Source organism: Nematostella vectensis, chromosome 14 (genome assembly GCF_932526225.1).
Source record: "Nematostella vectensis chromosome 14, jaNemVect1.1, whole genome shotgun sequence".
Taxonomy (NCBI): domain Eukaryota; kingdom Metazoa; phylum Cnidaria; class Anthozoa; order Actiniaria; family Edwardsiidae; genus Nematostella; species Nematostella vectensis.
Window position 1 is genome coordinate 8,605,054 of NC_064047.1, and position 26,054 is coordinate 8,631,107.

Genomic DNA, 26,054 nt, shown 5'->3' on the forward strand with positions numbered 1-26,054 from the left:
AAGTGTTGCGTTTGTATGCCGGTTATAGGTTCAATTTGTTTTTGATCATATTTTTTAACTCGTACGCTTGTTGTGCCTTCTTTGTCATTAACTATGATCGGCAAAATGTGTTTTCGCCAAAAACTATCGCTAAATTGATCATCTAATGTGGCATCGATGTTGATTGATGGTTTGGGGTAATTGAGGGCATGGGGTAACAGAGAGAACTTGAGTTGCACCACTTTAATTTTGCCCGAAATTACCGATGGAAGTAATAAATTATTTTTGACCATGGCCTTGTTAGCAACAAGGCCTAAGACTGTCAAATACAAAAAGAGGGCAAGCAATTTGCATATCTTTAGAAATCGCTTTATTGTGCTTTTTTCTTTAGTAAATTAGTCTCTTGTTCTTTGGGACTGCGCCAAGGAAAAACGATAAAACATGTAGAAACCATAGCGGGTCCTTTCATCTTGTGCGAAGGTTAAAAATTATAGGTAAGTAATCAGGCTATACTTAACAGATGAGTAACATTTAAGAGAGAGAAAGTTGTTTTCATTTTTTAATGTTTTTGTCTTAATATTTGCTTTGCCAGGTGATAAAGTTAAATAATATGTGTTTACTTAATAGAGTAATCCTACAAGAAGTAACATGGCCAATCTTTTGCTGAATGTTAGTAGAGAATTAAGACAACTACTTGATAAAATGTCTGAACGGAGTACTTTGAAAACTTGAACGATAGTAATATTAAAAAGTATTGAATTTTTTTCCGATTTTAGTGCTTAGCGAAAAGCCAACCTCGGCTAGCAGAAAAGTTATATTCTCTTGGAAAAATAGGTTAAAAAGAAAAGGATGGTTTTCAAACGTATCCTATACCATGTGTTTGGTGACCAGAAACCTCTGGCAGGAATCTTGACTTTGATTAGGTAGAGTAAAGAATTTGCAAATCCTTGAAAATCTTCTCAAGCCAAGTTCTTAAGTTTTTGGTGTTTGGTTATTTTTGTACCATTTTAGTCTGATCGGGTTTTTTTTATTGTTGTTTTCTTATCTGTCCATCTTTTCCATCTATCGCTTATCAACGTTTGTAGAACAACGAAAAGTTTGATTAAGCTAGATTGCTACTAAACTGGATAAAATTGTTGTTTTGGAAAAGGACTTTAAGTGCCATATAAAGCAGTTTGTTTTTGTAGGATCCCCATCGATGCCGTTGAGAGGGAAAGATGTTTAAGAGTCGCACTTCACCCTTACACTAAAATATGAGGGTAGAATTACGTTTAATTAGTTTTCGATGATTTGGATGCTTCGATAATATAAAAAAAAACTTGAAAAATCTCAAAAAGAAAACCTTTGTTTATCCTTGTTTATCACGGGGTTGACAATTTGTATCACGAGCAGGTTTTCTCTGCTCGATATACTTTATCGCTCTCAGTTTAGTTGCTTCTATATCTTTCACGACACTCTTTTAAGTTTGTTTAAATATGGTTTACATTTATCCATATTTCCCCGTAGAGATTTGGTTGACATATATGCACCCCAAAACTGTCTATTCGCATACCATACTAAACGGGGCCACATTAACATTCTCCTTTACTAATATAATGATTAAATTTCTAACAACAAAGCAAGAAAAAGTAATGTTAAACAAGCAGCTACATTCACGGGCCAACGGTTGACCTCTTGCTTACGAAAACGTTTGCGTTTTTATACAGAGACCAATCAAAATCGTTAGAAAACCCAACAAACCCCTTTATTGATTTTTTAGCGATTTCTTTAAAGGTGTTTTATTTAATACTTAGTGTGCACTTTACATGCGCCACACCTGGTCTAATACTGTCGGACATGTGTTCGTACCGAGGTACTATATAAATAAATGAATCCGCGCGTTTATATTATTATCATTATTATTTGTAATTTTAGTGAAAAAAAAAACCACAACTTGTCTTCCTGCTTAGACATAGATGTACAGGTAAATTAGCCATAATATTTTTAAAATGCTTTAGGTTACCATGCATAAATACACGGGGAAATTACTTTTCTTTGTAATTAATTGAAAAGGGGTTGATTAATTGTGAGGAAGTAAATTCTTTTGAAAATGCTACTATTGAAATTAGTTTAGCGTTCATTTATATGAGCTGTAGATTAAAAGTGGCACCTTTCAAATAATGAACAAAAAGTAAAGAAGTAAAGAGCTGTTCGGTGAGTTTTAGTTGTGAATACTTGTCAACAAAGATGCTGATACAAAAATGTTTTTAATATTCTCATTAAAACAATTTTTCTTCCTTAGCAGTCAAGTACACACGAAATCAGAAAGTTGAATCGTAGTTCAAAGCAAATGGCTACTCAAAAACAAGTGGCTATACCTTCAAGTAAATGACAAAGCACTTTTAAGCGCGCAAGTGCAGCAAGAGAATCTAGTAAAACCCGCATAAAAGCATACTTAGCTAGTAATAAGCACTTGAGAAGATGAAAATGCACTCGAAAGCAAGTAAATAATCCTCCAAGGAAAGCTCTTGTTACATCAAGAGAAACAAGTGAAAGCCGCAAAGAAATTCACCTTAGCAAGTAAGAAACACTAAAGACAATAACCACAATGAATGATACAAGACTATGTCCAGATTATTTGCAAAAGTACTTTGCTGAACAATATGACCCAGCAAGCTGGTTGACCCGAGCCGAATACGTCAACCTGATTATAAACACCCTATCCACCGTACCTGCCATCTTCTTGAACCTTCTGGTGATAGCAGCCACTCTTCGCTCCGACACCCTGCGGTCACCATCCTTCCTGCTCATCTGCAGTATGGCGGTCAGTGATTTCTTGGTCGGTGTGTTGCTTCAGCCGAGGTTTACGGTGCTCAGGGTGGCGGAGATCACCGTAGACTTGGATCTGTACTGCCGCGCTGCGCAGTTGCATTTCGTTATAAACGTTTTTATGCTGGCATCTTTGTTAACGGCAATGCTGATAAGCGTGGATCGATATCTCGCGTTGCACAAAGGAAAAAGGTGGGTAATTCAGTACATTACGCCAACATTAGTATTATAGAAGCGGCAAAGTCACCAGTTTACTTTCTTTTACTGGAAAACGCGAATTTTCAAACGCGAATTTTCAAAATTGTAAAAGCTTTGTGTCTATGTGTCGACTGATTGCCCCGTTAATCTCAAACCCCCAGAAGAGCGACTGTTTGAGTAAGTGGAGACCTTTTATTATCCAAGTAAAACTCACTAAAATGACTTTGCCAAAGTTAAAGTCAGTATCATTCCCAGAAATGCGTAATAGTGCACATACAGTGTCAAAATGGCTGCCATTTATTATAAGGAAATGTGGGGAGACATCACAATTTATCAAATTTTCTCGTTTTAGAGATTTTGGGCTCACGATGCAGGACTCGAAAAAAAAACCTTGCCATTCAAGTGATACACTTTCAGTTCAAACGATGCCAGAAAAAGCCCTATGATTGTTCCTTGGACATTGCACTTTTGTTCGCTTGAGAGCATACAATCCTTTATACATTCTCTGTAATTTCATTGAAATCGGCATAAAAGTAGTCGTTTAAAAGGTAGAACTGTTTGCCGCATCACAGGTGCAGGACTCGAAATTGGTAAATCGACTATCCTTCCATCAAATTGGCCAATAAAATAGGCAGTAGCGCCTTCCAATCTTGTTCCCGAAGAAATAACATTTGATGTAGTTATGCCTAGTTCAGGAACCATTATTGTTGTCTTTAAGATACAGACAGAAGCAAGGAAAACGGTGCGCTCCGCAAGAACAACTTCTCTCCGTTCGTCCGTTCTCCATTTTGTTTTTAAACGGCCCCACGGCTTTCTGGGATAGACACAGGGGAACCATAAAGCCTTTCTAAAATAATTTTTTTTTTAATTTGCGCATATAATGTTTTCCAACCTCAGAAAGACTGCCGCACTTCCATTATCATTGGACGTATAAAATCAGAGATGCCCCTTGCACGTTTAAATACCGCTAATACTACTTTTATTTGGAATTTTAGTCAACCTGACTAAAAACGTCTAGCGTAACAACAAAAGGGAAGCCCCTGTGCTGGCCGGAACCTCGTTTTTATTTGTGATACCGCTGTTATTCCTCGCGGGCTTAGCAAAATGTGAGCCCAGAGAAACCGCTGGCTAATGTCCCTTATTTCTGGGAATGTCATTTTTTCTAGCTGACTGTGGTTAAGGGGGTTTTCCAGCTAACAGAGTTTTAATAAATAAGGTTTTTGAGAGCCGAGTTAGATTGCTACCGGGGTTTACAAGTTACAATCTTTGCGTTATCGGGGTGGCATACCAGGCCTAATTTCCTTTTTCCTTTACCACAGGTATACCGCTATCGTGACTCGAGGCCGTACAATTAGAGCCCTCGTAATGGCTTGGATTATTTCCATTTGCTTTGGGGCAATTGTCCCTGTTGTGTCTATCTTCCTATCCGTGGTGTTCTTAGCTTGTTTTGGCTTCATTCTGGTGGTGGTCATCATCTTTTGTTATATAATGTGCTGCTATACTCTACGTCAGCATCGCTACCGACTCAAAGCCATTCACAAAAGCAAAGCATATGTTTTTTCTAGCAACAACACTCGGTCAAACAGCAACAAGAAGCACAGAGGGCGGTCTGACTGTAGCAAAGAAGCTGTTTCCGTCGTGCATCGTCAAGTCAAGAAGAACATCTTGGAAAACCAGCCCAATCAAGGAAGAAATGTTATTGAAAGCCAGCAAAGCCTAAGCAAGAAGACAAATTATTTCATCGCACCAACCAACAGCAACCAGACAATGCTTCCCAAGCATGCAGACCTTCGGGATCAGCTACTTTATTGTCGTAACCAACAAAGCCTTGTCAATGTCTCAATCCATGACAACCATCTCAACCCATCAAGCTACGATAACCATTCATGTCTAGCCAACCAGTCAAGCCTTAGTGATAACCAGTCAAGCCATGGTGGCAACCATTCAAGCCTTGTTGGTAACCAGTCAAGCCATGGTGGCAACCATTCAAGCCTTGATGATAACCAGTCAAGCATCGGTGGTAGCCAGTCAAGCCTTGGTGGTAACCAGTCAAGCCTTGGTAATGACCAGTCAAGCCTTGGTGGTAACCAGTCGAGCCTTGGTGGTAACCAGTCAAGCCATGGTAATGACCAGTCAAGCCTTGGTGGTAACCAGTCAAGCCTTGGTGGTAACCAGTCAAGCATCGGTGGTAACCAGTCAAGCCATGGTAATGACCAGTCAAGCCTTGGTGGTAACCAGTCAAGCATCGGTGGTAACCAGTCAAGCCATGGTAATGACCAGTCAAGCCTTGGTGGTAACCAGTCAAGCATCGATGGTAACCAGTCAAGCCATGGTAATGACCAGTCAAGCCTTGGTGGTAACCAGACAAGCCTTGGTGGTAACCAGTCAAGCCTTGGTGATAACCAGTCAAGCCTTGGTAATGACCAGTCAAGCCTAGGTGGTAACCAGATAAGTCTTGGTGATAACCAGTCAAGCCTCGGCGATAACCAGTCAATCCTTGGTGGTAACCAGTCAACCCTTGGTGGTAACCAGTCAAGCCTTGGTGGTAACCAGTCAAGCCTTGGTAATGACCAGTCAAGCCTTGGTGGTAACCAGTCAAGCCTTTGTAGTAACCAGTCAAGCCTTGGCGATAACCAGACTGGAGAAGATCAAACCAAATCATGTCACCATTCCTCAAAGCACGGCTTGGCTTCAGACGAGTCAGTTTCTAGTGACACTTCCAGCGATGACGTCAAACTCGACCTGAGCAACATGGCAGACCTTGGCAATGGCACAAGCCTTGCATCTGTGCGATACCGGCCTGAGGAGACTCTTAGCCTGACAAACTCTTTCTCAGAAGTCAATCTCGTCAAATACAAGAAGATTTACCGCACGATGTACCTAATTATTGCCCTTTTGTTCGCTTTCTATGCGGTTCTTGTGGTAGTCACACCGGCGGTGTATTTTGTGTCGGGTTACAACACATGTACAAAGCTCGTCAGTGACCTCGGTGTGGCAATGATTCATCTCAACTCAGCGCTAAACCCTATTATATACCTTGTGCGCATGCGCGAGGTCAGGGCTGCTTGCTTGACACTTATCAAACAATTAAAGGATCTAAGATTTCTACCAATTTAGAAAGCGGAGTTATAAGTAAAAAGACCAGATTGTTTGGCATTTACAGGAACTGTGAAGGATCTAAAAGTTCCACGTTATAACACAATTACTTCAAGAAAAAATATTATATTAATTTAGATATTAAGGAAGTAGTAAAAAGGCAGCTTAGAGCGCTGATAAGACAAGGTTTTCAAAGACCCAACAATGAGCAACATTTTATCAAGAATAACAGTAAAAGATATAAAATTCTGGAACTTTATGTGTTTCCCCGAAAAAGCATTTATTCAATAAATCAGACGAGAGAAAAACAACTAAAACAAACACTGCCATCAGGCAACTTAAAGTAAACTAAGAATTAATAGGAATAAAAAGTTTATTATCCAAACCAAGTATAAAAAACGCAACAATGACATAAAATGTCGAGAAACAATAACATCAACGACGACAAAAGACAGCAATTAACAACGACAACCGAGACAATAGTTGCAATAACATCTTTTATTATCTTTCTCTCTTTTCTCTTACTAAACACAACAAGCTCACACATTCTTAACATCTCGAACCTTTACTCTATAATCCACCATTCCTGGTCTAAGTAGATAATGTATCGCAGAAGGAGTTCATGATGGCGTTGAGGCGCCGGACGAGATCGTCAAATGTTTCCAGCATGAACACGTTAGAAGCGTCCCCAAGGGCAATTATATCGAGCTCTTTCTTGCCAATTGAGTGCCCGACGCCGACCGCCACGATCTTGACGTCCTTGTCCTTATGAAACACATACACACAAATCAATAAAGTTTTTTTCAATGGCGTTATTATTGATCAGCCCTCTTCTCCTATTTAGACTAGGGGGCGATTTTGCGCTTTCACCTCCCACCTCCCTCCCTCCCCTGGGAAAATAAGGAAAGAAGCTAGGTGGCTACTAGAACGTGATGAAAGGAGTGTCCAGGGTCTCACCCTGCCTTGGCCGCCAAAATATTGGAAATTTCTTATTGAATGGTCTACAAATATTTAGGGGCTGACCAAGAAAAGAAAAGAGCTGGGGTGGCAAGGGGGGGGGAGTGAGGTGGTTTCAGTCGTGCATTTTTTTCTTGTCTCAAGACTATCATGAATTTGTTTCCCTTTGTATTTATTTTCCCCAGGCTTTACATCTTGTTTGGATTTTTTGTTCCCTACCCATCCCCCTCCCCTTCACTTTTGAAATGGTCCGTCTCTTATCCTGTTATGCTACGTCAAGCGGGTATAATAAAGTATCTGTTCTATGGCGTCACGCGGGTATATTAAGTACCTGTTCCGTGGCGTCACGCGGGTATAATACGTTCCTGTTCTATGGCGTTATGCGGGTATGATACGTACCTGTTCCGTGAGGTCACGCGGGTATAATACATACCTGTTTCGTGGCGTCACGCGGGTGTAATACTTACCTGTTTCGTGCCGTCACGCGGGTATAATACGTACCTGTTCCGTGGCGTCAAGCGAGTATAATACGTCTATGTTTCGTGGGGTCACGCGAGTGTAATACGTCTCTGCTTAGTGTCGTCACGCGGGTATAATACGTACCTATTCTGTAACGTCGCGAGGATATAATATACGTACCTGTTCCGTGGCGTCAAGCGAGTATAATACATCTATGTTTCGTGGGGTCACGCGAGTGTAATACGTCTCTGCTTCGTGGCGTCACGCGGGTATAATACGTACCTGTTCCGTAACGTCGCGAGGATATAATATGCGTACCTTAAGTGGCTGTAGGACACTACTGTAAGGCTCGCTTCTTTGGTTTGTCTTGCCGTCCGTGATCACCACCAGCACTTGTGGGACGTCTTTCCTCGCGCCGCCCATTGGACTGAAGATATCTTCGTTAACCTTTTTAAGGGCAAGGTCTGTGCGTGTGCCACCGGGCAAATACTCGATCTTCTCTATGGCCTAAGGCAAGGAAACATGTAAGACGCTTAAGTGTAAATGAACCCTTAAACTCGATCTTCTCTATGGCCTAACACATGAAAACATGTTTATCACTGAAGTGTGATTCTAAAGAATATCTGCATTAAGTCTTTTGGAGGTCTAATGTAAGGGAGTGCTCCAGACATAATGCACCAAAATAGCTATATAAACGTAGGCAAGAAAGTATAGATAATAATATCGATGCAAGCTAGATAAAAGAGGTGGTATACTATTCATATCGATGTCATTCGAAATAGCCACATTACATTGCATCATGGGAAGGGTGGGTAAAAATTTGCTTAATGTAGTTCTCCCTCAAGAAACAACAAAAATTATAACAAAGTAAGGCAGGGAGACGAATTTTGTACAAAAAAGTATATAAAATAATCCCGCTGCCCTTTAGGATCCTATCGCGACATTTCCTATGTCACGTGATAAGGCTTAGCTCGCATAATTTGCTTTATTGTTTGCGCAGTTCAGGATGATCAGTGGCAAAAGCGGTCTGTCATCCACTTGATTCTGCTATCTGTTATATTTATTCTCTGTTTGTCTGGACGATAATTTCTTTTTTATTAAATCCAATTGACAATACTGACGCTACAACCAAAATTTAAACCAAACCAACCAAATCTTGAATTTCTTTTTAAGACTTGGTATTTTGCTAGGAGAACAAAATGGCGGCTTAGAGAAACTCTTAAATAATAATTAATAAGTGTCGCTATCCAGAGCCGTAGCAGGCCACGTAAGATCGGGGACAAAAAAATTAAGAAAATATTTGGGAGGGGACACAGCCACGCCCCTACTGGACATTTCCTTATAATTTTTGAAAATATTTGTGCCTCTAGTGCCCCACCCCTGCTACGGCCCTGCTATCGGGTACGTACATCCTTTAGTGACTTGAGATTATTGTTCTCGGCGCCGTTGAAGTCCCAGAGAGTATCCGCCACCTCATTGTACCGAACCAGTCCCACGTGAGATTTGCTCGGCCCAATCTCAAGTTCGCTGACAAGTTTGTCCAAGAATTCCTTGACCTTAAAAAAGTTCTCGCGGTGAACAGAGGCCGAGGAATCCACAACGATTCCCACATCCAGCACTCGCTTGCATTTTGCTGCAATGGATTTTGAGTAATTATATCATATTATCTTATGGCAACAACTACTTCCTGTGAAGTGGCGCACGCTGATTGGCTGTTGAGCGGTCCGAATCCTCCTCTAACGACCGAGGCAGTTACAAAAAGAATTCCGGACCGACGACTCACCCGAGAAAATCAACAACAAAAAGATTTTTCTACACTATAATGACAATTTGTTACCGATTTTCTGCAACGATGAGTTTCAAAATTTATATCCAGTCAGGGAGTTTAATTACATAACATCCCCTGGAATTCCCAACCTTGTTTTCTTTTACAATACAATAAAATGTGTACTACCAGCCTAGTCCCAGGCGTTCTTACCGGGTTTCCTGTGCTCGGCAATAAACCGTGAGGTAGCCTGGGGGCTAGGGCGAGCTCACCCACACGGGTAGATGGTTTCCTGTGACGTCACAACTTTTACCATCCACAGGAAACCCAACCACAGGAAACCCGATAAGAACGCCTTGGGACTAGGCTGGTGTACTACTACTTACGTGGACAGTTGACCAGTCGACATTGCACGGTCTCGGTGGAGGGTCCAAGACGAGGCTCGCAGGGGCGACCGTGCCCCTTGGGGGTGGGGTTGGTGCATGTTCGCTCGCGACTCTTCTCCCCGTCACCACAGGTCTTGCTACACCCTGACCATCCCGACCACGTGGTGTATCCACCGTCGACGTAAAGGTCCTGGGACGGAGGAGCTGTGGTTTAAAATGAACAGGAATGATCTTCTTAAAGAATGTCGGTCATCTTCTCGTTTGTTATTGTTTATAACTAAAAAGACAACAGTTTATTTGCCACGCCCCTACTGGTCATTTCCTTATAATTTTTAAAATTATAGGGGGAGTATCCTGCGCACCCCCTGTGTGCGCGTCAGACAGTGTCTAAGGGTCTGTGAAAGAATCTTTATCAATATGAGAGGTTAATTGATGTTGACATAGAAAGCTTTTATTGGTTTATGTTGGTATTCTATTGTGAGCTTTTTTTACAGATTTTCCCTGGTTAATCAGACCGTGAAACTGTGGTACAACTTTGCACTGGGCTATTCCATTTTAAGCGCATTCCATTCTTGGTGGAGGGGGGAGTATTCATTGGAAACCTAGAGATTATAGTTTAAATTTTAGAGAATATTTTAGAAAAAGAGCCCGCTTAAGACACAAGATGACTTATTTTGATAGATAGATATAATGGTTAATAATTCATGTAATGTTAACGATCAGAAAGAAACCAAATTAAAATACAACCTGCAACTTGCACTTGGCACAATGTCTATTGTGGCCTTGGCGGTCAATATTAATCTGTACGTTTATACATGACAGATTGAATTTCCAATAAAGAGAGAATCAAAATAATCACCACAAACAGTGTAGTCATCTGATAAGTATTTATGATATAATATCCGCTAGAAATTTGCTTTCTCTTCCCGCACCCCGATGTACTCCCTTGTTTGTGTTTATGTTTTATACCACTTTTTTAATCATCTCCTTTCTTCTGTTATATAATGACCTTAAGTTCCTTAGAAATGATGGTACTGATCGAACAATATAAGTTTATTATTCTACGGCCCTGTGATAGTAATGATGATGGTGTTGATGGTAATGATGATGATTTGATGATGGTGACGATGGTTATGGTGATGATGATGGCGATGATAATAAACGATGATGTAGAATGTTGATGGTGATTATGATGACGATAATGATGGTGGTGGTGGTGGTGGTTGTGGTGGTGGTGGTTGATGGTGATTATGATGACGATAATGATGGTGGTGGTGGTGGTGGTGGTGGTGGTGGTGGTGGTGGTGGTGTGGTGGTGGTGGTGGTGGTGGTGGTGGTGGTGGTGGTGGTGGTTACTCACTGTTGTCAGTTAGCATGTACACGTAGTTCGTCTTCGCTCCCCCTACACACTCAACAGGATCACTTTTGACACATGTGTAAGGTTTTATGAGCTGCTGGAAACAGTTTTCTGAAGGCCCGTCGTTGCTGTATCTAAGCTCCGCACTCGGCCCAGACCAGCATTCTCCGTAAAACTGCAGACCAAACATCCGGTATCCGCTGGCGCGGGCCTTCTCAGCGCATCGACACGCAAGGCTAAAGACATTAAGGCCTGGATAAACTAGGCAACAATGTCGAGCGCTACATGTATGTATTCTAGTTCAGCCACCCAAAGAGACATTGTAGCGCGCGCAAAATCTTGTTGCCACGACAAAGAAATGTTTTCGAATGATAGAGAAACTTTTTCGTATCGCCTCTGTCGTGCACCACATGTTTTGATGGTGGATAAGCAAGAAAACATTTAGGAGACATTTCGCACGCTACATGTCGCGTAGTTTAACCAGGCCTTTATTAAAATAGACATGGGAATAAGATGAAGGCCCGTACCCAGGATTTTTCTTGGGGGGTGCGACATCCGAAAAAAAATGGACCTAATTTTTCTTGGGGGGGAGGGTGGGGGGTGGTGGAGGGAGTGAGTTTTCTGATAAGAATCTGACCACCCCCGAAAGTGCCTTTGCACTATCTCCACAGGACGTTTATTGTCGGATTTGGCTGCAAAAAAGTCTGACTTATGCATTGATGACATACTAGCTTATGCCAAGAGAGCATAAGATAAGAGAGGTACACTTTGGTATTACCCGCGCGCCATGATTCCTTTTATTTTGTCCTACTCCCCCGCGGGTTGCGTGTTGTTGTTTTGCCAACTCGATAGGAAAGAAAAGAGATCATGTAAAATAACTCGGAAGAGGAAAACAAGTCTAACTTAAGTAGGCAAGATTGGCAAATATACTCGAAGAAAGCTAAATGCCTGAATAGTTTGACTGTTTTGTTTGTCTGATCGGCGAAGTCAAGTGAAGAAGAAAGAAAAAACCGACAAGCGATAAAATGGCTGTGATACCGCGTTTGATTCAAATCCCGACTCCAGCTTGTATAATAACAACATAATAATATAACATATAACAATAACAACATCAAAGAAGTACAGTTATATCTCCCTCTTTAGTTTTTCATTAATTTTTCTATTAAAAAAGCTCAGATACTTCAGCTTGCTGGCTTTGATCATCACAAAAATGCATGCCCTCGCTACAAGGAAAGTTTTATGAAATGTATTTTTCTTGGATTCCTTCTCAATTCACCGGAATATTCACAATAATCAATATCATATCTAATGTCTAACTTACAGATTTCGTTTGACCATTAGGAAGATAATGAATGTTGAGAAACCACGAAGAAGCACCAAGTTAGAGCGAAAACGTTGTTTGAAGTCTCGTTTTCGAAATCTTGCAATTCTCGAAGTACTACATCCCCTTAATAAACCGCAAGTGCCTGTATCCTTGATGCTAGAATGAAATTTTCGATGGTATTTGTGCAAATTGGGTGTTTTTTCGGTTTCAAGTCACAAAACAGCGACAAACAACAAGATGTAAATGCCAAAGCGCGGGGGTAGGGAGAGTAAAAACGCTCACGCGCAGTGGTGGGGTGGTGGTTACTAAAAAAATAGCCAGATTCGGAATCGACATGGCGCGCGGGTAATACCAAAGTGTCCCTCTCTTATCTCATGCTCTCTTGCTTACGCTTTATAGTTTGTCTAAAAATATAGCACGTCTATTGACAACCGAAAGTGGACTTTCGACCGTTGTGGGGGAGGGGGTGCGTTCGAACAACCTGCACCCCCCCCCCCCCCCCCTGGGTACGGGCCTGAGATGGGACACCCTTTAATTTGTTTTTATTTTTATCAATTGTATAACCTACCTGTGCATTGACTCTTTCCACTTTCTCCAGTCAATGAGATGTCCATCGCTATGGTTACTGAAGATGTCTCGATCATTAATGAGCTCGTACGGGAAGGGCCTGGGACTGAGGGAATCATGGAAACAGCCGACCTTGACCCAACTCCGGGAGCAGGTCACGTGGGGTTTAGGCGTGAAGGCTGCAGAACGAACACGAAAAGACAGAAAACATAAGGGTATTTTGCTGTATAATACCATTTTAGATAAATATATGGCTTTCAGAGATAAGAATAAGTTACCAACAACCGGTTATCAGCAAACCGTGCAGAAAACAAATTGTCAAAGTCTGATTTTGTTTCATTCTATAACTTTAAATACAGTCATTGATCCGCAGGTTGTTTGGGACTTATCAAGGCGGATCAGTTCAGGAAAACAAAAATTAAGTCAAATCTGTAAAATTAATGGTGAGACACAAACATAAAAGCACAAACACAAATGCAGAAAAACAAAGTAACAATTATGGGAGAATGGCGAATGGGAGGACATCTAGCTGTTCGCTAAAGGGTTAGGCTGTTCGCACCAACTCCTTTTCGCTAAAGTGTTTCGCTCAGTGACAAAGGCGGGAGGGGGTAGTTTTTTGTTACATATCGCTTTCTGGGAGCCCAAAAGATGGGGGGGGGGGGGGTAAACCCCCTAAACTCTCCCCAAATCCACTATTGGATAGTCATTTTAATAAGAAGAGCACATAGGATAACCCTGATCTTTTTTTAGAACACAAAGTTGTTTTGAATCTATTAAGTGCAAAAAATGATTGCCTTACTCGTTCAAATAGTCATAACAAATAAGAATATACACGGCTTAGGAGGTCTGGCTAAAAGGATAAAAAATCCGTCCTTTATAATAACCCACATTTTGTTATAAAAAATAACATAAAATACAAGCGTTTGGACAGTGCCTGTTGCACATGTTGTAGGCGCTACAGACGAATAAGGAACACAGACTAGTGAATCCACATACGTTCAACAAGTGAGATTCAGGGCAGAGAAACTTTAAATTCTCCTCTTCTCTCGACCGGGAATGGAACCCTTTCAGCAGAGGTGAGAGGCCCAATACCCTAACACACTGGGCCACCTGTGGTGAGAGGACCCATACGCTAACACACTGGGCCGCCTGTGGTGAGAGGACCCATACGCTAACACACTGGGCCACCTGTGGTGAGAGGCCCCATACGCTAAAACACTGGGCCACCTGTGGTATGAGGCCCCATACCGACGTGCTAACACACTGGGCCACCTGTGGTGAGAGGCCCCATACGCTAACACACTGGGCCACCTGTTGAGAGAGGCCCCATACGCTAACACACTGGGCCACCTGTGGTGAGAGGCCCCATACGCTAACACACTGGGCAACCTGTGGTGAAAGGCCCCATACGCTAACACACTGGGCCACCTGTGGTGAGAGGCCCCATTATGCTGACGTGCTAACACACTGGGCCACCTGTGCTGAGAGGCCCCATACGCTGACGCGGTAAAACACAGGACCACCTGTGTTCGAGCGTTCAATAACCCCTGACTTTAAGCCGCATTGTCACCAGTTTACTTCCGGTCGATTACGTTACAATCTCCGATGATTTTTAACGGAAAACGCGAAAAATATTTCAAAATATTAAAAGCAGTGTGTATATTGCAAGTTTCGTCGAGGATGTGATTGATAATTTAGAGCGGATGGCATGTTAAATATCTCGGATTCTAATAGATTCTTTTGTCTTTTAACGGTTGAGGTTTCCGCCGGAAGTGAACTGGTGACAATGCGGCTATGAGCTCAGATTTCCCGGCGTACCTTGGGTAAGGGAGAAGTGAAGAAGAAGTGCCGTTGCTATAGTGACAGGCTTCATACTTTCAGAAGAATTTACCTGCAAACGATCGAAAAAATACTTTCAGAAAAATAAGGAAAATTTCTATGCGAAGTAATGTTCACCATCAAATTCATGCATCAAATCCAATGTTGATCTGATCACGACGAATAATACCATGCCTGGAATAGGAACGGTGTTGCGTGTTTTGTTTACTCTTGCTCCTTCGATCAAGCAAATTTTGTCTTTCTGTGTGTATGTGTGTGTACCCGGGTTAAAATGGTTAGCCTGTCCTCGGTTCTAACTTCATTCTTATAGATGTTTTTATTGCTCTCGAGAGTTCCTTTATCTTTTTATCAATCTTAAATGTCGTAGTTAAGCGTTATATAAGTATTGAATAAATACAAATTAAAATATCCGAATAAGCAAGCGAGGGTGAGCAAGGAATATGAAATTGTAACTGGTAAACAGTGAAAAAAAAAAACACAATTCGAGGACATGGCCGAGAATCGAACCTCGTCCGATCCGGTAAAATTAGAAACAATAGATCATACTTCCAGACATGCGCTAAAACACAGTATGGAAGCATAAAAGCTTTACGGCTAAGCGGGAGATTTCGGCCCCAGCGCCGCTATCTAGCAAACTGTACAACACAAAGGAACCTGAGGTACCCGCGCATTAACGGGGAGGCAATTACCAAGATCCCAGCCCTGTCTTAGGCCTAGATTTAACGGCGTGCCAGGGTCGCATTATCGAGCCGCTCTAGAAAAGTTCGACAGATAATGCGATGTTAGCACGCCGTTTATTGCGCACGAAATTGAATTAATGAGGAGGTCGCACCAACTTTCTGGGGTGAGTGGGCTAGTCGGATAATGCGACTATGGTACGGCGAGGGATTAAACGGTCCTCCAAGGTCGCACCAGTCATAACGATTACATTATGCATATTAGTTTATAATCAATGCAAATCGGTTTGGTTGAAGAAAAATAAAAAAAGGAGCTACCCCTGCAGAGTATTATTGACTCCCCCCGTTCTTCGCGCATGCGCCAAATTGATACAATAAAGGCCCGTCTACAAGAGCGAATTTTATGTGGCAAATGTATGTGGCAATTTTTATTTGCTCGTGTAGATGATCGGCAAATATTTGTTGTCAATTTGCGTCAGTAATGATTTTGTACAGCGGAGTTTCATACAAAACATAAAGGCTAGGGTACAAAGAAAGGGGGGGGATGATGAATAGGGGTATGTAAATCCGCCGATCCGCAACATTTTCGGGGCAAATCCGTGGATCCGCAGATATTTTTAGATCCGCATGATCAGACAGATAAACAATGGCATCGATTGAAATTCATTTAAAATCCGAAATTCGACCGTCAAAGCAGTCAAAATCCGAAATCCGTGCCCAAATTGTCAAAAGATCCTTGATCCGCTGTATTTCCAAAATCAGCCAATCCGCTGAAATAATCATCAAAATCCGAAATCCGTGAGCATTTTGGGGCTGAATCCGCCGATCCGCGAACCTATTCAAACCCCCCCCCCCCCCCACCCAAGAAAAATGGCGCCCATGCTACACGACGAATGAGAAGAAATGCTGCAGCAATAGCCGCTGTTATGATGATGTATAAAAAATGGAAAAAAAAAAAAAAAAAACAGAGAAAATCTTGTTGAAGAATTAAGAATAACGGACCTCGATGGATTTCATAACTTCTTCCGGTAACAATAAGTAAACAAGTTTATCTCTCCATCCTTTCATGGAGGCCACCATGTTTGGATGCGCAAATGGTGGAGCCTGGGGTCTACTTTACGGAGACTGGGGTCTACTGAATTCAAAATATTTGCCACATTTTATGTGGCGTCTCGTTCACACGGACAAATTTAGATATTTAACAATTTTTATTTGCCAAATAAAAGCATCATCTACACGAGCAAAATCCTGAGACCCTGTATGTAGCCTGAAAGCCCGTATGTATCGCCCCTTGGCTCGCACTTTTCAGGCAGTAGTGAAAATGGCGGCGTTTCGGAAATCACTACCTGAGAATTCGGCGGGCCGGGTACAGATGTGCAGCTCTTCGGGGACACGAAATACGAGTGCATTTCAAGCGAAATGCCGTTTTGAAATTAAAGAAAAAAAAAAACAGAAGACGCAGTAGAAGTCGTCGCCTTTTCTTTATCCAATCTATTGCGGCATGTAATCAATTCATTCTCCTCTTCCTATCAGACCATATTGCTCTGACCAAGAAGGCTTTTCTAGTCATTTCTAGTCTTCGTGTTCTGTCCTCCATTGTAGCGCCATAAGACAAAGCAGTATGTATTTTGTGCCTGATGACTATATTGTTACACTCCATACCCATGGGAGTTAACAAACAAAAAGTCGACGTTTTATTGTAGAGCCGCTCTATGATCGAACCTCTACCAAACCAGAACGGTGCGACTCTGGCACGCCGTTTAATCTAGGCCTAAGTTGTTTTGTGTTCTTATAGTTTTTAGAAAATACTGTGTTTAAACTTATCGTAAGCTACTCTCCTCGAATTTCTTACGAGCGTCCAAAAATCATAAATCTGCGATTTGAAGTGTAGGGTTTCACACGCTGTTACGACGAAATTTGTAATGAAAAAGCTGACGCAGTTTTGTTGAACTGTTTATGTTTTTGTTATGCAACACCGAATTGCTCCAGCGGTGAAACTAACATTTCGAGGATCTTATAACAAACAATTAATTTGAAATATTGATTGTCAGTTTTCAAGAATAATCAGTTCACTTCTTACCTGATATTAGCCTCTGCAATAATAACTTGCAATAATAAAAACGATAGAATGGTAAGGGTTAGAAACAGTCTTTTTGACGCATTTTTTAGCGCTAAACGAGATAGTTCTAGGTTTGAAACATTCTTATAAATTGTATAAATATATCATGCATGGTTCCCAGGCAAATACGAAGGCTCGCTAAAACCCTACTTAGAAACATAAAAAAAAAGATGGAAAATAAATTTTGCTAACCTTAACAATAAATATTTTGAGATATGCGCTATGATGATACTCGAGGACAAGAGTTGAACTAATGGCGCAACGCATGCTTTGCAAATCTAACGGACTGCACACATTCTAAAATTACGGAGCCCGGGAAGTGCCATTGTAGATTGCCTACCTTTTTTTTTTGGATCGTGTTCATTTTTTAGGGGATCGCGCGTACATTTTTAGGGATCGCGCTCATTTTATTTTTTTTTTTTTTGATCGCGTACACATTTTTTTCTCGACTCTTTTTCCCGACTTTTTTCTCGACTTTTTTCCCGACTTTTTTCTCGACTTTTTTCCCGACTTTTTTTCTCGACTTTTTTCTCGACTTTTTTCTCGACTTTTCCCTCGACTTTTTTCTCGACTTTTTTCTCGACTTTTTGGTTTGGATCGGGTATTTACGGAGCCCGGGAAGTGCCATTGTAGATCGCCTACTTTTTTTTTGGATCGTGTTCATTTTTGGGGGGATCGCGCGTACATTTTTGGGGATCGCGCTCATCTTTTTTTTTTTTTTGATCGCGTACCCCCTTTTTTTTCGACTTTTTTCCCGACTTTTTCCTCGACTTTTTTCCCGACTTTTTTCTCGACTTTTTTCTCGACTTTTCTCTCGACTTTTTTAAACTACCAGTAATAATAATATCATATTTCTAAATCCATTTGGTGCGTTCTGATGTTACACCTGAATACTAATGCCTGTAACAGTTATGTGCAATAACTATGCCCTCGCGGCTAGGGAACTTCGCAACAACGGCGAAAGTCCGGAAACGGTGATCCCAAAAATAAAATAAACTCGTTTTTATGGACCCATAAAAGAATAGACATGTCTAGAACCTTATTTTTTAACATAGCGAACAATGATAGTCTGGTTTTTAGCCAACAAGTTCCCGTCCTTGCTAGAACTGTGTAACAAAGTCGGAGTTTTCAAATTTTAGTTTGGAGGAAAACGGCTAAAATTTATCAGACAGAGTAGATTTCAGAGTACATTTCACGTCTGGTTTTTGGAATGTTCAATTGTTTCCCGCCATTACCGTTCGCGTTGCCGTATATTCCGTATTGCTTGTTTTCAAATTCTTTACCTTGTATTACGTCGTGCTGGATATCCTCCGCTCATGTGCGACGACAACTGTCCTATACGTGCATTTATAAGCACTACACGGGTCCAGTGTTTGCAGAATTCGACTTTGATTTATTTTATTATTAAACTTTGGAAAAGTGTTAATGAAAAAAATGAAAAAGTGAGTAATTAAAGGTAATAACCTGAACTATTGAACTAAGATTGTGCCACGCAATGAATATGAATATTAATATGACGATTGAGGGGATGATCCTCAAAAGAGCACAAAAACCCATTCTTTTTAAAGCATTCTTTTAAAAGAAACAAACTTTCCAACCCGAAAAAAACGATCCTCCATTTCACACCCCAAAAATACAAGCCTCTTTGACACTTTATTACCTCTTACCTCGTGTACGTATTTGTACTCCACATCTCTACGACCCACCCCTCCCCCCATTACTCAAGAATGTTCCACGCTTGTAGTTACATACCCCCTAATGTCGCTTATGTATAAGTAACCCATAACCCGTTTCCCAAGTACCGTCCACAAGCGATTCTTTTTTTGTGCATATAGTTTCTCTTTTTACAAAACTTGGCCTTAATCAATGCATAAGTGTTTCATATATATTTAAAAACTTCCGTTTTGAGGGATTTGATTCTAATTAAATTATTTTAATTAAAAGATTAAAAGATCGCTTTTAATAGCTAGTGTACACTGTTACGAGGCTGGTTTTCTACCATGTGCAAACGTGTGAAATGGGTGATTTTATAAATTTATCATTCTCTTTTGCAAATAATGCTCATAATGCACACAAATGTTTTTTGTGGCTAGGGGGCTCTAAAGGTAAAGCGACACCTAGGATCACTAAAATTGCTTTGCCGCGCCTATTTTGTATAATTGCAAGTAGTTCTATTTATCTGTAAGGACACATCCAGTTAACGATGAATTAACGAAAACTTGTTGAAACAGAAAAACATATACATTTGTTGACTTGATTCTTTAAGAACTTCCTTTCGTCCTTTTTTCAATTTTCGTGATTTTCGACTCGAACAAGTTAAATGCAGAAACAAAAACTTTATTCTTCTCTGTGCATTAATGTTACTGTTTTATAATTTTACTAGCATTGGGCGACGAGGAATATGTAATATGATGACCATTATTTCATCGTCGACTCCAATATGCTGATGATAATCAGAAGCCGGTTCCTAGAAAGCAGTTTAGCGCTAACACACGGATAAATACGGGCTATCTCGACATTTGATTAGATAAAAGTGGCATTCATCCCTAGGCTAATGTTAACCTGCTTTCTAGAAACCCGGAACAGGCGCGTACACAATAGGGGGTGCGCGCCAAAACGTGGGTCATTTTTTACAGAAGGGTAGTCAAATACTATCCTTTTTCCATACGATACCTAAGACTACGTATCCGCTTTTTCGCCAATCAAAAATGAATTTTAGTTTCTAGATAATAATTGCGCAGTTTTCGTTCCACAAATTATACTTGATCAGAGTAATGAAGAGCTTTTGATCTTCCGCTTATCACTGGCACTATTTACATTATTAGCGCTAGTAACAGGATATGTGATCCTAGATGAGCAAATACAAGCGAGACAGTTATACCATCTAGAATGATGTTTTTTGAAAAGTGTTTTGCGTATTGAAAAAGTTGTTAATACTGCAAATATGTTAGTAGAAAGGAAAAAGACACAAAAATTTAATGTTGTTTTTTCTTTACAAATTTCAGCCTAAGCAACGATCTCTATCATTTTTTTTGGAAGAAAAAAAGCTAAAAAACTAGAGCAAATCTGTTCAATCCACAAATGTTTCTAAAATAAGAATAAACAGTGTTCTCAGATCAAACTATGAATTTAACTTAAATGTAACATTCGAGGGCATACAACGAGCCGCCCTTACCGAAACACGTTAAAATGGCATATTTCGTCGTTTGGATGTGTTCTGATGCCGAAAATATCCATTTTAAAAGTTGCTGGGAAAAAATTATCTGTTCCTTTTTCAGGAGGGACTATTCCTTTATTTCCCAGCCAGCAGTGGTTAGGCATTTCAGCACATGAATATTTGCCCGTATAACCGGTCGGGACTTTTTCCCCAAGCATCCGCTCCAGCGCCCCCAAAAATATTCCCAGCACAACTAGTTCAATTCCATAAATTTCCCACCAGAACCATTATTCGGGACCATTTTTTTTCCCAGCAACCGAGGGATGAAAACTCTTCCCAGCCAGCAAAAGAAACAGATATTTTGCGAAACAGATCCGTTTTGTGCCCTTGAACATTGTCGTCGTCGTCGCACATTTAACCATCAAATCGTCTAGTCTTAAAAAAGCCCGCTGTACCAAAGAATCCCTCACGATCCACTCACGAGGGCACGGTATACTTTAGGCCAATAATTCAACGAATCTCCGTGATATTAGTATCATTATTGATATGAAAACAGGGCCTTTAAAAGCTAATCAATGTCGTGTATCACCTAAAACCTAAGAAGAGGGATGGATAGAAAGAGATACCGCAAAAAAAAAAAAAAAAAACTTGAAAAAGGCACCAACCGCCCCCTCCCAACCATTTTGCTAAACTGTAGGCGCCTCAGGATTTGCTAAGGAAGGGGTTGTTTAAATGCTTAGTGTGATAACTGGTTTAGTGTAATACGCTTTTAGTTGATCCGCTTGTCATTTACGACATCAAGCAGTAGTTTCCTATCGTATTCACAAAATGTGATGGTTTGCATTATAATTCAGTCTCAACCTCGTTCCCAGTGCCCTCTCCCCTCATTTGGGTCGATGAGACAGTGCCGAATAACGTATGCGCATGCGCGTGTTCTGGCGAAAATAAACAAAATCTCAATCGTTCGGTACGAAAGGCTGAACTCAGTCGCTGTTTTGACTTACTGTACAGCATTAAAACCATACTATACAAAAGATGACAGATTTGTTTAAGAAAGTTATAGCCTTAATATTGGTCTAGTTTTCTTGGCATTTGCAAAAATGTGACAGTTCGCCGGTAAAAAGCCGCCATTTCAAAACAAAAAGGCTGGTTTAACCGCGCGGTAATGGAACTTATTATTCCTGCGCGCCAGTGCTGAAAAACGCAAGACTAGTTCCAGTACCGCGCGGTTAATAAAGCCTTTTTGTTTTAAAATGGCGGCTTTTTACCGGCGAATTTTGAAATGTCACATTTTGGCAAATGCTAAGAAAACTAGACCAAACATTAGGCTATAATTTACTTTATGACTCCCTTATTATCAAACAAATCTGTCATCTGTTGTACAGTATGGTTTTAATGCTGTACAGTTAGTCAAAACAGCAACTGAAGTAAGCCTTTCGTACCTTTACTCGAACGATTCAACACTACGATTGTGCTGTTTTCGCCAGAGCACGCGCATGCGCATACGTTATTCAGCACTGTCGTCCTGCGCTTTTCAGCAATGCTGGTCGATGACAGGAAAGAGAGAGGGCCCTGGGAACGAGGTTGATTTCAGTCTAGTACTCAGGCGTCGCGCGATGCATTATGGGGAGGTTGAGGAGGCGTACGTGCAGTACGGTGCATGACGCGGTCAGCAGTCGAAATTTGGTCTTCGCTTCATGTTTCCTGTGGGTGTCAACAGCAAATAACGCCTGGGAACGAGTCTGATATAGTTTTTAGGTTTTGTATCATAACTCCTGAATTAGGTTTTATTTGCACGCGTATCAAACCTCCAAAATTTATAAATTACCCTATATTTATTCCAGATAATAATAATCATTATTCTAGACAATATGTCTTTAAAACCACAGAGACTTGATATACTGAATGTAACTGAATTTAACCTTTACTAAAATATAGATTAGCTAGCATGGCAATTTTGTCCCATTTTATTAAAGTTTTAACAAAGACATTTGAGTCTAGGTTTTGCAACATTTAAAGTATTCGTTTTGTTAACCCGATCAGAATGGGAAGCTTTGTCTGTCAACCATGAGAGGGGTTCTCAAAATTTATTTCTATAAACACAACTTTGGTACCTAAACGATCTGGGACTAGCTATACAATAGTAGGAAGCACTGTTAACTGAACAAAACTAACATTTAAACAACGACTCCCTTACTCAGTATTAATTTAAAACCAGACTCAAATTCGGCGCCCAAAAAAATGTGACCCCCCTTTGACAGCCCAAAAAAATACTTTTATACCCTAAAAGATAGGACGATCATCCCCGACACCGAGTCGTAGGCCTTAGTCTCATACCGAAACATGAGGAAAGCCGGTAGCTTTTGACGTTCATGTAAATCATAGATGGTAAATCATAAAAAAGTTCTTTTCCTATTCAAATTGTAATTAATCCCGATTATCTATAGCGCACAGCCATACACAAACGTGTAAAGCTCAATTTATTTCTTTTAAAGGCATCTCCACGCAGAGCAGCAAAGAGCTCTGCTGGCCGAGGGAATTTCCTCTGCGCCAGAAGCCTTTTCTTTAAGAAAATTGCTGCTCATTAATCTTTTATACAAGTCAATATTCTCAACACAACTGTCAAAATAACGGAACCTGCACTACAGGGGATCATACTTTTTGATTTGCCAGTTTTTGCTCTTCAAATGTAACCACTTGTTGTGATTTTATCAACATATAGAATAAACAAAATTGTAGTAAAGCAAACTGAATTATATCCACTCTATGTCAATGCCATTAGACGTAATTAAACCAAGTATACTTACAAGAGGTTTTTTTCTAATTGCTCGCAATTATCATCGGCTATTGGTCCTGAGCTAACGAACTGCCTTAGTCACAAAGTAAACTTGGAGAGCAATAGAAAACACAGAGGAATGGAAACTGTACGTGAGCTGAGCCCGAAAATGCCCTACATAACGGAATTTGACTTTCACGAGGAAATACTTGAGTTTAAAAAACGGTTTCCTAAGTCTCTTGAGCAGCAAAGATCAGGTATTCAGAAACAGTGGAGTGATGAGAGCGGGAAAACCTAAGGATTTTCGTACAATAATCAGTCCTTGAGGCGACAGAAACGAGACACAAAGAAGAAAGCACCTGAAAAGGAATCGGCGGATAAGGCAGAAAACGAGAATCGGGAGAAAAAGCCAATGAGAAAGGCTCAAAGTTGTGATAGCGATCGAATGACGGGTGAAGTCTACTCGTTTGTGGTCGTGGCGGCGGAAGATACGAACTCAAAATATCGCCTGATTAAAAAGAAGGCAGAATCTTAGCAACCAAAAACAGATATACTACTGTGTTACACTACAACCACAAGTTTGTGCAATATGGTGACATTTCGGTACTTAACGAGATTTTTATTATATTCTACTTAGGCTAAGTTCAAATGTCGTATTGTCCACGAGCCGTATTCAATGCAAATGCATGCAAACGAATCGAGTCGATTGTTTCTTCATTTCCATGCATTTTCATTGAATTCGGCTCATGGATAATACGACGCTTGAACTTAGCCTAAGAAAGAAATTTGGAAATGATGTGTGAGTATGGATCTCAGAATATCCACAACAAACCAGAAAAAAAACTCTGATGAATCTTAACAACAAGGAGCAAAATATAATGTGTGGTTCACGAACACGCTGATTCCCAAGGAGAATGTCAATGTATTTACAAAAACGTGCGCATTGCGAAGGCTAGGACCCAGTTCCCTATACCGGCGCACCAAGATTACACGTCACAAGCCCCGTGCAAACTGCGCCAGCACCTGCAAGCATTGCTGGCGAATCCTTGCTCGACTGACCACAAGACAAAGCAAAAGTCAGAAAGTACATTTCCCATTTTGACATTTCCATTGTCCTTCAAGCGAAATTCGCCAGGAATGCTGGCAGGTGCTGGCGTAGGAACACCAATATGCTTGACTTCCAACTCGTTTCTGTGATCCGGCATACTTGACCAGGGGCGATAGGATAGTCTCACTTTTTAAACTATCTGTTTAAAAATTCAATTTCAATTTCAAACAGAATAGTGCGAGCGTGCACACAGATGGCGATACTAAAAAGAAATTGGGTAAATCCAGAAAATAACCAAAGAAGTTTGCATTAACCGCCCCCGCGCTCGACGTCGTTGGAAATAGAGCAATATAGTGCGATCTAAAGCTTTTTGACGTTAACAATTCAAATTGACCATTACATACAGGCTCGCCCTTCCTTTGATACTTTGCTTTGATGGCTATTCAAGGACAGCGAGAATCTTAACCTTGGTAGCACCTATGATGTAGCCATAAAGTGAACTTTAATAAAGGACCAGAAAAATGTGTACAATTAGAAATTTTTATATTGATGATAACAACAATGTATTGCATTCTTACAAGGGTTGTTTCGTTTTAAAGGGTGATGAATCACTGACCTGTATATGGTTTGTATGGGTTGACGGTGTCGTCGATGCCTTCTTCAAAGCAACTGCACACGGTGTGTTGTCGTGAAGCGATATAAGTGAAGCCCCAGGCCTCAATACCGTTACCTATTAGCTGCGGCTAGATCTATCTCAAATTACCAAGTAGAACAAATAACAATTCATATAGAGAAAGCCGACATTTCCCTTCAGGGAATGCAAACACGTGAGTGATCTATTTTGCACTTTATATAAGCTTGCTTCAATTTCAAATTACAAAGTAAAAAAAAACCTTTCTTATAGAAAAAAAGCTGACATTTCCTTTAATTCTCGATAAAATGCAAGCCCTTTTTGAGAGTGATCTAAGCAATCATACTTGCATGATAACATCCCTTCATTAAGACTGTCTGCTTAGTGCAGCACTACCTCGTTGTTATATGGATATCTGGTGTCATTTAGTTATTCGACCACTTGTCAGATCTCTTATTTCTTTATTAGCGGAGAATTTGTTTTTTGTCAAATTATAATATTTTTGTGTGTCTCGTTTGAAACCGGAGGCTCATATTAACATGTTTAGCACAAAAGCGGCTCTATCACATGATATAGAATCACAAGCGCTCACCCAGGATTGAATGGGGGCTGCGCAGTCATATGTATCATATGTAAAAAGGATAGTATTTAATAATCATTAAAAAGAAATGACCAGCTTTATGGCGGCCAGGGGGGGTGGAGCTCACACATTCATGTGTACGCGCCTGGAATCACTCATGTCCACGCTTTCATTCATTATAAAGTTGAACCTCCATATCAAGGACCTCCATTGCATGTGCGAGATCTACAGCTATTTTAATAAACGTTGTCAAAGAGCGCTGTACAGGACCCGAAATGATCCCAGGACCCGAAACGATCCCAGGACCCGAAACGATCCCCAAAAGTACCCC

At 40.7% G+C, this 26,054-nt stretch overlaps 2 protein-coding genes across 7 annotated transcripts; one reads left to right on the forward strand and one right to left on the reverse strand.

The window, feature by feature from the left end:
- The first annotated feature begins 399 nt into the window (after positions 1–399).
- On the forward strand, positions 400–6,891 carry LOC5510454. 3 transcript variants are annotated; one of them, XM_032379605.2, is made up of 3 exons: positions 400–473; positions 2,261–2,979; positions 4,305–6,891. In XM_032379605.2, the coding sequence occupies exons 2-3, from the start codon at positions 2,567–2,569 to the stop codon at positions 6,100–6,102; spliced, it is 2,211 nt and encodes a 736-aa protein (XP_032235496.2). In that variant the 5' UTR covers positions 400–473; positions 2,261–2,566; the 3' UTR covers positions 6,103–6,891. The 3 variants fall into 3 exon arrangements, with proteins under 3 accessions (XP_032235496.2, XP_048577971.1, XP_032235497.2); XM_048722014.1 differs by having other exon boundaries at positions 4,551–6,891; XM_032379606.2 differs by having other exon boundaries at positions 403–473; positions 2,264–2,979.
- Positions 6,565–25,249, reverse strand: LOC5510453 (coadhesin). 4 transcript variants are annotated; one of them, XM_032379601.2, is made up of 9 exons: positions 25,129–25,148; positions 24,917–24,989; positions 14,715–14,787; positions 12,898–13,075; positions 11,009–11,241; positions 9,649–9,852; positions 8,907–9,130; positions 7,816–8,004; positions 6,565–6,846 (listed from the first exon to the last, which is right to left on the reverse strand). In XM_032379601.2, the coding sequence occupies exons 3-9, from the start codon at positions 14,767–14,769 to the stop codon at positions 6,673–6,675; spliced, it is 1,257 nt and encodes a 418-aa protein (XP_032235492.2). In that variant the 5' UTR covers positions 14,770–14,787; positions 24,917–24,989; positions 25,129–25,148; the 3' UTR covers positions 6,565–6,672. The 4 variants fall into 4 exon arrangements, with proteins under 4 accessions (XP_032235492.2, XP_032235490.2, XP_032235489.2 ...); XM_032379599.2 differs by lacking the exon at positions 24,917–24,989 and having other exon boundaries at positions 25,129–25,249; XM_032379598.2 differs by lacking the exons at positions 24,917–24,989; positions 25,129–25,148 and adding an exon at positions 18,815–18,903.
- Positions 25,250–26,054: the final 805 nt, after the last annotated feature.

Excerpts from the sequence above, each read along its gene's own strand:
- LOC5510454 (XM_032379605.2), top strand. The coding sequence starts at position 2,567 with ATGAATGATACAAGACTATGTCCAGATTATTTGCAAAAGTACTTTGCT. Across the intron at positions 2,980-4,304 it reads GCGTTGCACAAAGGAAAAAG|GTATACCGCTATCGTGACTC; the intron begins GTGGGTAATTCA and ends CCTTTACCACAG.
- LOC5510453 (XM_032379599.2), bottom strand. The coding sequence starts at position 14,769 with ATGAAGCCTGTCACTATAGCAACGGCACTTCTTCTTCACTTCTCCCTT. Across the intron at positions 9,853-11,008 it reads GTACATGCTAACTGACAACA|CTCCTCCGTCCCAGGACCTT; the intron begins GTGAGTAACCAC and ends TTTAAACCACAG. Across the intron at positions 6,847-7,815 it reads GTGTCCTACAGCCACTTAAG|GACAAGGACGTCAAGATCGT; the intron begins GTACGCATATTA and ends GTGTTTCATAAG.